The sequence below is a fragment of the Cariama cristata genome, unplaced genomic scaffold (genome assembly GCF_000690535.1).
Source record: "Cariama cristata isolate BGI_N322 unplaced genomic scaffold, ASM69053v1 scaffold44310, whole genome shotgun sequence".
NCBI classification, from domain to species: Eukaryota; Metazoa; Chordata; class Aves; order Cariamiformes; family Cariamidae; genus Cariama; species Cariama cristata.
Genome location: NW_009594939.1, coordinates 1 through 10,933, shown reverse-complemented (window position 1 = coordinate 10,933; position 10,933 = coordinate 1). Strand labels below are relative to the sequence as shown.

General features: G+C 48.4%; 1 protein-coding gene across 1 annotated transcript; it reads left to right on the top strand.

Annotated features, from left to right (window-relative positions):
* Window positions 1-983: 983 nt before the first annotated feature.
* Window positions 984-10,621, top strand: LOC104156608 (formin-like protein 2). The gene is made up of 11 exons (XM_009699798.1): window positions 984-1,109; window positions 1,754-1,956; window positions 3,208-3,442; window positions 4,160-4,228; window positions 4,399-4,479; window positions 4,838-4,967; window positions 5,142-5,305; window positions 5,585-5,686; window positions 6,180-6,278; window positions 7,184-7,307; window positions 10,506-10,621. The coding sequence occupies exons 1-11, from the start codon at window positions 1,023-1,025 to the stop codon at window positions 10,619-10,621; spliced, it is 1,410 nt and encodes a 469-aa protein (XP_009698100.1). The 5' UTR covers window positions 984-1,022.
* Window positions 10,622-10,933: the final 312 nt, after the last annotated feature.

Sequence of the window (10,933 nt, the reverse complement as noted above, 5' to 3'; positions counted from 1 at the left end):
GAGCCTCGCGGCCGGCCGAGGGGCTCGCTCGTCCAGCACTGGAGAGGAAGGACCAGGGTTTCTGTTGCATGTTTGCAGCTTGGAAAGAAACGGTTTCTTTTCTGAGTAATTCAGGAGCAAAACCTTGACTGATTGCTTTAATGAACACCCTGACTTCGTAGCAGCTGACAGCTTCATGTTTACATCAAGGTACAGAGAAATGAGAACGGAATGACAGAAATCCTGCATGTACCTTCCGGACCCGTTGGGGATAGGGATAGAAAAGTGGTGTTTTCCTTGCGCCAGTATTGCTTTTTTGTACTCTATTCACAGATTAATGAGAGTAAGTCAGTCTTCACTTTCCTAGCTTCTCTGTGTAAGTTGCTAGATCATTTGCCGGTTCTGCACGGCGCAGGAAGATTAAACCTGTTATTGCAGCTGGGTTACAGCTCCTGTAACCCCCCCTTTTGCTTTCAGAGACAAACGTGGTGAGAAGCAGCAGTGCCCCGCTGCAGCAGGCAGCGGGAGGGGCCGCTCCCTATCCCAAAACCTTGGGAAAGGGCGTTTTTTCCTTCTTGTCACCTATTCTGCATGGAGTTTTGTGACACAGACCAGCTGTGTGTCAGCTCACACAGGGATGGGCTCTGCAGCCAGCACGACAGGGTTCAATTCGACCGCTCTCCCCATTTTCTGTAGCTTTTTAAAAATAGCCTGGGCTTTTAAATCAATCCATACATTGTGCAGTAATAAAGTAATAACACATTTCCTTTAGCGAAGTCTTCGCAGCCTCTGGCGTTTAGTCCAGGTCTGCAGAAGTTGGGCCTGAAACAGCTGTTTGCCTGTCGAGGCAGCAAGAATCTTTCCAGGCTTTCCAGTGTGACAATTTAGCTCTGGCCAGTTCTTCCTCCAGTGCTGAAATGCCGACTCGAAAGGTGCAGTCTGGGCGTGCGAGGTGTTTTTCAGCAGCTGGGGAATTTGTCATTTCCTCTCCTCTGGTGTCTTTAGCTGTGAAAATCAAGAAGCCGATCAAGACCAAGTTCCGCATGCCGGTGTTCAACTGGGTCGCCCTCAAACCCAACCAGATCAATGGGACGGTCTTCAACGAAATAGATGACGAAAGGATCCTGGAGGTATGAGTACCACTTGCTACCTTCTGTCCATAACACAAGTAAATAGCGGTCTTAGCAGGGATGGACCGCAGCAATTATTTTGGCAAATAGCTCATCCTGTGGCCCCTGGTACCCAGTAGGTCAGTGTGAGTGCCTTGGTTGAGAATTAGGGATGGTAACTGGTAGTACTGATTATAAAAGGTATGTATACCTGTTGTGTGCGTTTATTTAAAAGAGATCAACCAAGATGAGGAAGATGCATTTTTCCCAGTCTAAAATTGCTGCTCCGGTCTGTAGGAGTTAGGCTTGGGTGGGGGCTGGATGCCGGGGAGCGAAGCCTAAAGCAGCGCAGAGCGGAGCTGAGCACGCAGGGCGTGGCGTGCTCCCTGCGCCCTGAAGATGCACAAGTCTGGATAAAGCACGAGTGCCAAGATGAATGTTTTCCTAAACTTTTGAACGTGTACGGGGCTCTGGGGTTGGAGGCCAGATCTCCTGATCACGGCGTACTCGGGAGCGATGTTGGTTACGTCCTGCAGCCCCTGACCGAAGTGCTCTGCTGGGGTCGCAGCGTGGCAGGGTTTGCACTGCAGTTCTGGATCAGCGTTAGGCAGCGTGGGTTTTAGTGTTTGCTGCGGGAGGGATAAATCGTTTTCTTTCCTTTTTAGGATTTAAATGTGGATGAATTTGAAGAAATATTCAAAACAAAAGCTCAAGGTCCAGCCATTGATCTTACTTCAAGCAAGCAAAAGATAACTCAGAAAGGGTCAAACAAAGTCACGTTACTGGATGCCAACAGGGCCAAAAACCTTGCCATTACTTTACGAAAAGCTGGAAAGACGGCAGATGAAATATGCAAAGCTATTCACGTGTGAGTAAAACACTTGTCAGCAAAGAAATCATGTTTAAGATGTACTGTGATTTTTGGTAAGTGGAATGGTTTTGAATTGGCAGTTGACGTAAATGTTTTTGCATCTGGAGAAAATCCAGGAGTAAGGATGGAACCGTTCTGAATTCTCAGAAATCAGATTCCCTTGAACTAAAATAAAAAACTTGCAGTTTTATGTCACTGTATCACTATTTAGGCTTCAGAAATGAATACTTCTTTTATTAAAGAAGCTAATTCATGTGTATCCACAGTATGCCATTGCATACTGCATCTCTCATTCTGTTTGCATAGTACTTTCTGTTATAACGAACACTCCAAAGCCAGAGTATCGGGAAGAGGCAATTATTTTAGTTTGCTCCATAAAGCACGACTTTAGTCCAAGTGCACTGGAAGGATTTTGCATAGAATTAGGTTTATGTCATGGCCCCAGGCAGTGCCAACCCCCACTGCGATGCAGGCGGCAGATCCCTGGTATCTCAGCCCCGAGCTGGTCGGGACCCTCGCCTGCCGCCTCCGGCAGCTCCCAGGGATGGAGCGCAGGTGTACCCGCTCCTTGGGGCTCATCCCAAATACACCCAGAAGCACTTAGGACTCGTGGCCACAGCAAACATCTGCCATTTGTGGGTTTAGCGGGCATGGTGGCATCGGGTATACGGTTGGACTTGATGATCTTTGAGGTCTCTTCCAACCATAATGAGTCTATGATTCTATGATTTCTCCGTTAAGGAGCATCTTCAAAAATTTGGGTGTGCAAGCATTACCTTTGGGCTGGTGAGGAGGGCAACCCAAACCTGCTGCAGACTGAGGCGGATTCAACAGTTGGGCTTTACAGGGCTCTGGCCCAATTAAATAAAACGGCCATTTGCTCCCCCCCGCCTGTCTCCTCTGATGAAAATGAGGTGTGGCCATGGAAGGGTTGGGGGCAACAACCACGTCTTTGGAAACAGAAACAGGCTGCCCGGCAGCAGCATTCACGTCAGCACGGTAGCCTTGCTCACATCTTGTGCACTGAGCTTCACGTGCAGGACTGTGCCCCCACCCCAGCCTGGACAACAAGAGCCGGGGTAACTTCATACCTTCATAGTTTCTCGTTGCTTTACTCACTCACGCTCACGTGTAACTGAGCAGCGTAGGAAGCTGAGCTGCCTTTGGCAGCTTTCTCACTTCTACTTTTCCATCATTTTGTGTAGAACCTTGTTGTAACATTGCTTCTTTTGGTTTGTTATCACACAGGTTTGACCTAAAAACGTTGCCAGTGGATTTTGTTGAATGCCTCATGCGATTCCTGCCCACCGAAAACGAAGTGAAAGTTCTGCGGCTCTACGAGCGGGAGAGGAAACCCATCGAGAACCTGTCCGACGAAGACCGGTTCATGATGCAGTTCAGCAAGATTGAGAGGCTGATGCAGAAGATGACCATCATGGCGTTTATAGGCAACTTTGCAGAAAGCATCCAGATGCTGACCCCGGTGAGTGAGGGGCAGCCCCTGGGGACGCCGGGACGATGCGTGGGGCTGTGCGGGGATCAGGGCTTCCCGGGGCTTCGGGCTCCCCGCGGGAGCTGCGCTCTGCGGCACAGGTCAGGTTGCCGGGAGCATTGCAGTCATGCGAAGGTGTGGGCCAGTTGGTGAAGGTTACAGAGATTTTAATTTTTCTAGGACAGAGAGATGGTTTGAGGGTTGTGGAGTGATTGTCAGTTCTCATGGAGACAGAACAAGAAACAATTACACTAATGAAAAAGTGGTTTTCAAGCTATATTTTCATATATCAACGACTTCAATACCCCAGGTGCTGTTTGTACCCTGGACTGTTCCATACTGTCCTAGTTCTTTACCCTGTAGAAGTTTAAAACCCATTTAAAGGGAAGTCTAGTTGTTTGTATCATCAGGGAAAGTTAATAATCAGTGCTGGTCTGTGGGCTCTTTGAAGTGTGTCCCATTCAGCCTGATCCATCTTAAGGATTGACATGTAAATACACTTTGACCCAGCCACACCTGAGTGTGGTAAATCTGTGATGCAGACGAGTTGTTTGAAATCCTGATGTGTCAGGGCAGGATGCCATTCGTCCTAGGGTTCACGGTACGGATGAAAAACAAAGACCTTTTTTTTCAGAATGTATTTAGATTTTAATTTTACTCTTGGGTTGGACATGCATTAACCAAAGCTCTTCCTGTGTTTACGTGCAGCAACTTCACGCAATAATAGCCGCATCTGTCTCAATAAAGTCATCCCAAAAGCTTAAGAAAATACTGGAGGTAGGTCTGATTTTAGATACGTTCAATAGCTCCATCACTCACCAGTGCGTCCCCTTACCTATCCTGAAACTGTGCATGGATGCTGACGCACCAGCTCTCCTGCCAGAGGTTTCTAAAGCGCTGTGTATTTGTCCTGAAAATTCGTGCTCTGCTATGTTTCATCCTGGCAGATAATCTTGGCTCTTGGAAACTACATGAACAGCAGTAAACGAGGAGCTGTGTATGGATTTAAGCTGCAGAGTTTAGACCTGGTAAGTAAACCAGAGGTGCCTTGTGGGGACCAGGTGGGCGTGCATTTTGTGTACACGGCGAGTGGCTGCTGGGGGACTCGGTCGGTACTTTCCACCGGTGAAGGCAGAGAGCGGCAGCGGGGAAGGCATTCCCTACCAGGCGACATGAGTTTGCTTTGCTTGTCAATGTTTTGGGGGGCTGCTTAGGAGAAGACAGGTGTCTTCAGAGGCTCTGCAGACCACAGCTTGAAAACCACCTGCTAAAGAATGAAATGAGCTTTTACAGCCATCCCTATCAGAGGGAGAAGCACTGGTTGAGTCACTTTGCTTGGAGCCTGCTGCGCCTCCACCCAGCAATCTCTTTGCCTTTTCTCCCCAGCTCCTAGAAACAAAGTCAACCGACCGAAAGCAGACTCTGCTGCACTATATTTCTAACGTGGTCAAGGAGAAGTACCAGCACGTATCCCTCTTTTACAACGAACTTCATTACGTGGAGAAGGCTGCCGCAGGTACCGTGACCCTCCTGTGCCTGGTGAGCGGTGGTGGCATGCGTGCCGTGCGAGGCACTTCACGGCACACCGTGCGTGGGCTGTGGGGGCTGTTCTCGGTGGGGAATTGTCCAGGCTGTGGGTTCAGGCACTTACACAGCAGGAGCGATGCAAGATTTTTGTTTTATTCCCTAGTCTCTCTTGAAAATGTTCTCTTGGACGTGAAGGAGCTGCAGAGGGGCTTGGATCTGACGAAGCGTGAGTACACCATGCATGACCACAACACGATGCTGAAGGAGTTCATTCAGAACAACGAAGGGAAGCTAAAGAAACTGCAGGACGATGCCAAAATAGCCCAGGTATTTCTTTATTCTTGGGGTTTGGCGAGAGGGTGTGAGTGACACAGGGAGTAGTAGCATGTCACTGCAAAGGACGTGCTTTATATACACAGCAGGGAGGAGAAGGAGCAGCAATGTTGTGCGTTTGTTCCTGCGTTCAAGTGCTAGGTGTAGGTGCTGGTCTGAGCCAAGGGTTTCACATCCAGACAAAATGTAGACCCTTTACACGGAATACTGCTGCAACGGAGGGGGAGTTTATCCTGAAATATGTTCAGTGCACTAAATCTGTGCTTTTTGTAGGATGCCTTTGATGATGCTGTGAAGTACTTTGGGGAGAATCCCAAGACGACACCCCCCTCAGTCTTTTTCCCAGTGTTTGTCCGGTTTGTGAAGGCCTACAAGGTAAACGGGCGCACTCTCCTCTTCTCTTCTGTCCTTCAGAGCCCAGTTGGGTACCCGCGTGGCTTGGGGCTCCCAGTAAGAGCTGGTGCTCCCTCTAGCTCCCACGCAAAGCGAGCTGTCCCCGACAGCACGGCAACAGCAGCCCGGGGCAGCACAAACAGCGGTTTGGGGATGATTTTCAGGGCTCAAAGACAACACGGCTGTCTGAGAGGCTGGAGGAACCCTCAGAAATTGAATGTCTGGGTGGCTGCAGCTTACACCTTTAACCCTGAATACGTGTCTTGTGGGACTGGGAGAGGATGGTTTGTGCGACCTAGGAAGGTCTCTCCCAGCCCAGTTTTTTCAGACTGCGTTCAGAGGCAGCTAAATCGCAACACCTAGTCTTGCTTCCTTGGAAAGCCCCGTGGTAGCAAGTGATAGCGTTACTCATTTGTAATACTTAGGTTCCCTATAGCAGTTGGAAGCTATAACCTGTGTTTTTTGTGATAAATAGCAAGCAGAAGAAGAGAATGAGTTGAGAAAAAAGCAAGAGCAGGCCTTAATGGAAAAACTTATGGAGCAAGAAGCACTGATGGAGCAACAGGACCAAAAGGTATGAAACAGATATGTCTTGCAGGCAGGAGCCATCATGTTTGTGTGTTTTTCCTGATAGTTCAGAAACCTCAAGAAATTTAGTTACCCAACTTACAGTTGCCTAGAAATAGAGTGTGTGGATGTTTTCTCCTTACGTGGAGAGAACTGAAACAAGCTGAAAGAGTTCTGGTGTACGGTTCCGCTGCTTTTGAAGTCCACAAAATCAAGAAAAACCGAATAGACAGAAAGTCATCTCCTCCGCGTTGCCATTAGCTAAACTTTGTTCTCCTCTGGCCTTGCATCTGTTAAAACCCTGCCGGTGTTCAGTGTGCAGAGCTTCCCGGCGCTTACAGGGACAAGGAACGATCCTCCCCAGATCCTTCCCTCTCGGAGCATGGCAGCGGGACCGAGCCCCATGTTACTGTTTTATAGGTATTTCCCTGACGTGTTTTTTATTTTTTTCTGATGTAACACTTCAGATTTGCTGGGGGAAGGTTCCCATGGCTGTAAAAAGCCACTTTGTCAGCTGGTGCTGCTTCCTGCAGCTGGTGTTGGGATCTTTCATCCCAGCCAAGCTTTCTCCCTCGAAGGAAAGCCTGTTCTCCTTCTTCCCCTAATGCTTTTCAGAGGTAAGAGCTTGGAGCGCCAGTTCCAAGCGATGAGAAGGCTTGGAAGCAGATTACAAACGTAAGAAAGAAAAGCAGCTTGGCAGCCAGGTTCAGTTGTGACTCTGCCCGTCCTCTCCATGGGACGTGAGCTAACTGCACACGTGTGTTTTCCCGGTCTTGCAAAATTGGGCAGAAAACTAGCAGTTCGTGTTTGCTGGATGCTACCGGTGGGATCACCTGGTGTTTCACGTTCAGGAAGAGAGAAACGGGATAGCTGGGGGTCAGTCCTTACAAATCCTCTCTTCTTTGCTTTCAGTCTCCTTCACATAAAACAAAGAGACAGCAGCAAGAGCTGATTGCAGAGCTCAGACGGCGGCAAGTCAAGGATAACAGGCATGTGTACGAAGGGAAGGATGGTGCTATTGAAGATATTATAACAGGTAAGCGCCTTCTGTTCGTAATCTCAGAGGCCCTTTCACAAAGGATAGAAATGCGTACCTGCCCAGTAGCTATCGTAGGTGCTTTGGGTACTTCATAAACAAGCATTACTCGAGCACAGCTTAGGACACTGTTGATATGATGTGAATCAAGTATAGAAACTTTTGCTGATGGTCTATAACAGACAGACCCCAGTAACCCACCCTTACGCGTCTGCGGCCAGCGCTGCATGCGCAGACCCTGGACACCCGCTCAGTTTCTTAGTTCTTCTCTTTCAGCATGTGGGGACGTAATCGTTCTCTGATCTTTAGAGTAGCCGGCTCAGTGCCTGACCTCAGCAGATGCTCCGGTGGGAATATGCATGCCATGCAGATCTTTCCCAGAAACCTTTTTTTCCCCATAAATGGAATGAATGACTGATGTTTAACATTATTAAGAGGCTATATTTTCATTAAAATGTACTAACAGTAATTGCACCACATTATTGCACAGTTACAGCAAATCATTTAGCCAAATCTGAATGATTTATGACCCTCAACTGCTTCTGGTGTTACTGCTTCTCAGATTGGTAGGCAAAGTGTGCGCTGATCCCGACCTAGGGCTAGAGGGGGAGGCACAGAACCTGCTGTCGGAGCCAAACACGGTCAGGACTTTGGTGCAAATATTTGCTGATAAAAAGAGCCGCCTTCTAAACGGCATTTTGCTCAGGAGTCAAATAATTTTTAGCCTATACAGCTGCTCTGATTGCAGTACTTGGATTTTACTGCACGTTCTTCACCTGTGGTGTGGAAGGAAGACGATTTTAACACTTTGATAGCTTTACAGTGATTTGTTTCCATTGCACAGAAGCTCAGAAAAAGGTCTTTGGGCAGGATTTCCTTGGCTACTGCTCCTGAATGTTTTTCACCTGAGTTTTTCCTGCGGGAAGGCAGGAGAGCTGTTTAACTGCTCACTAAGGAAAGCAAGGGAATTTTTGCCCAACTAGATGACAGGGGCTGAAATGCTTGAAGCTTTCACAACTCTCTTTAACCTTGATTAATAGCTTCCTAAGGTAACATTCTTTATTTCAAAGGGCAGAGTCGCTGTAATATCTAATCTGTTACTGCTTCTACGACTCCTTCAGACTCCTGGAAGCTTGTTTAGTTGGTGAAATGGTTCTCCTGCTCTGTGGGAGAAACCGATTGTGTGGCAGAAGAGCATCCACATGCAAAAGGCAGTCCGGTGGAGGGAGTGCCAGACTCCAGTGAAACATTTCCTATGATCCTGTGCCTAGTTTTTCCCATTATGGGGGTGTCTCTGAGCGCCTCAAGCTATGTAATAACAAAGGGTAGGCGCAGAAAGTCAGGTAGGACCGAGGTCACTTAAATACGGCCCGTGAGATCTCTGTCAATGGTAGGGAAATGATGGAAAGTGTCATTTTAAATTGGATAGTGCTTCATCAGATGCACAGGAAAGCTCTGCTGGTCCGGAGCAGAGCGCTGTCTAATAACACACCCTTCTCTGGAGCACGTTTAGCAATAGTCTCTCAAACCCATTGAAAATGATGTAATGTAAGAAATACTTACTCAAAGACTTGGAGCTGCCTTGTTGCCAAAGCCTGCGGAAGTGCAGGGCTGTTAAGACAGCTGGTTGGAACACGTGAAACCGTCCCTGGGTGTCCGTAACCGAGCGCTAACACTGTACTAATGCGATCGATCCGCTTCTCACGGCTCTGTTTGTCTGTTTGGCTGTTATTCCCATGCAGTGCTGAAGACCGTGCCCTTTACCGCTCGAACCGCCAAGCGGGGCTCTCGGTTTTTCTGCGAACCTGTTCTCACTGAGGAATTCCATTACTAAACTATTCCTCTTTCACATCTGATGCTCTTAGAAAAAAGAAAGGTTGCTGTAGATTTTTGACACTTCTCCATTTGTACGGCTCTCAGCCAGGATCACGTGAATGTTGAGTGTCTAGTCATGTCCAGCGTCCACCTGAAGTTGTATTTATGTCACCTCTGTTGCATGGTCTCGTGTTTCAGTAACTTTTGATTCCATCCCATCGACTTTGCCCTGGATGCTTTTGGCCATCCTTGCGTTTCAAAGGCATCCCTCGCCCTCCTGACACATGCCATAGAACAGCAAGCGGTGGAAGTCACGGCAGATTTGGTGCAGGTTTTCTCCGGTTCGCAAGACTTAGGAGATCAAAGGCAGTCAAAAAGTGACAGTTCCCGTGGCTTTTCTATGGCATCTCTTCTGGCCTGCAGCTCCTTCCCTGTATGCCAGCCTGCCTGGGTAAAATGCATGTGACACATCAGCTGTATGCCAAAGCAAAATTACGGGCTGCATGACCTAGGGGGGACTTTCTTGGGGTTTGCTTTCTGGCTTGGAAGGGTTGTCTGTAATAACCTACGTCCTCTGCGAGGAGCCTTCTCTTTTTGACTTTTTAACCAGCACCTGCATGTTTTGTCTGCATGTGAAATACGGGTTGAAATGAACGGCATAAACTCTCTTCTCATTCGGTCACATCCATCTTTAACTTTTTTCAGTTCCATGCCAACTCTGTCTAAATGAAATCAGAGCGGTTTACTGAGCACTAACCAGTTCCAAGTCACTTGGACTTTGTGCGGTGCCGGGGTTGGGCTCGGCGGCGGCACCAGTGCCCGAACCGGGGGGGAGAGGGAAGGAGCGGAGCTGGGGACACACTTAGCTACGCACCAGAACCGCAGAAATTGCGACGATGGAAAGCTTGACATGGAACTGAGCGGTTTACATCGTGTGGTGTAAAGTGTGAGAAGGGTGTGCTTAACCCAGCATGTCTGTTAACACTGTTGTCTTGAATTAAGGACCCGGCGGCTTAAGAAGACAACAGTGTTTCACTTATGCGATATGTATTTTTGATGACTGCTTCTAATAAAATTGCGAACTGTAATCAGCTCAACGGTTATTTGCTCTTTCGAGTTAATTGCTGTATTATCTTCCTGGAGCCAATCTTCAAAGCAGCTTGGAATTTGGTTAGCGAGAGGCGAGGGGGGCCCTCCTGTCTTTTCCTGTCCTCCGTCTAACCTCCTCTCGTCGCCTCGGCCTTACCCCTCTCGCTCTCTTGGCTAACTTGCCTGGGAGTTTTGAACGCTGAGTTGACTTGCTCTTCATTTTCCATCCCATTTTTTACTTAACCATCATTTTGTGTTTTTGTTTTGTTTTGTTTTGTTTTTTCTTCTGTTTAGCCCTAAAGAAGAATAATATCACTAAATTTCCAAATGTTCACTCGAGGGTAAGGATTTCTTCTAGCACACCGGTGGTGGAGGATACACAGAGCTGGCAAGCATCACTTTTTACTTAGCTTCCTCCTCTCTCTGTATGCCAGGCAGCCTGTTGGTAGATGTGGCTAAGCGTAATACTGGTGAGAGCCTAAAGGCCGGTGGAGACCGAGCCCCTTTATTGTCACCCTCTGTGGTGCGGGGGATCCACAGGCCCTTGGCTGGTGACCGTCTTCACGCTCCCTCCGTTTTGGCCCTTCCTCTTCCAAGTTTGGCCCGAGACAGGCAGTCTCGTCCCCGGGTTGTTTCGGCCCCACAGTGCCCTGGGGATTGTCCCCTTGTCCCCGCCTGGGTCCCGCTGCGGCCGCTGAGCGGGCTCCGAGGGACGGAGAGCC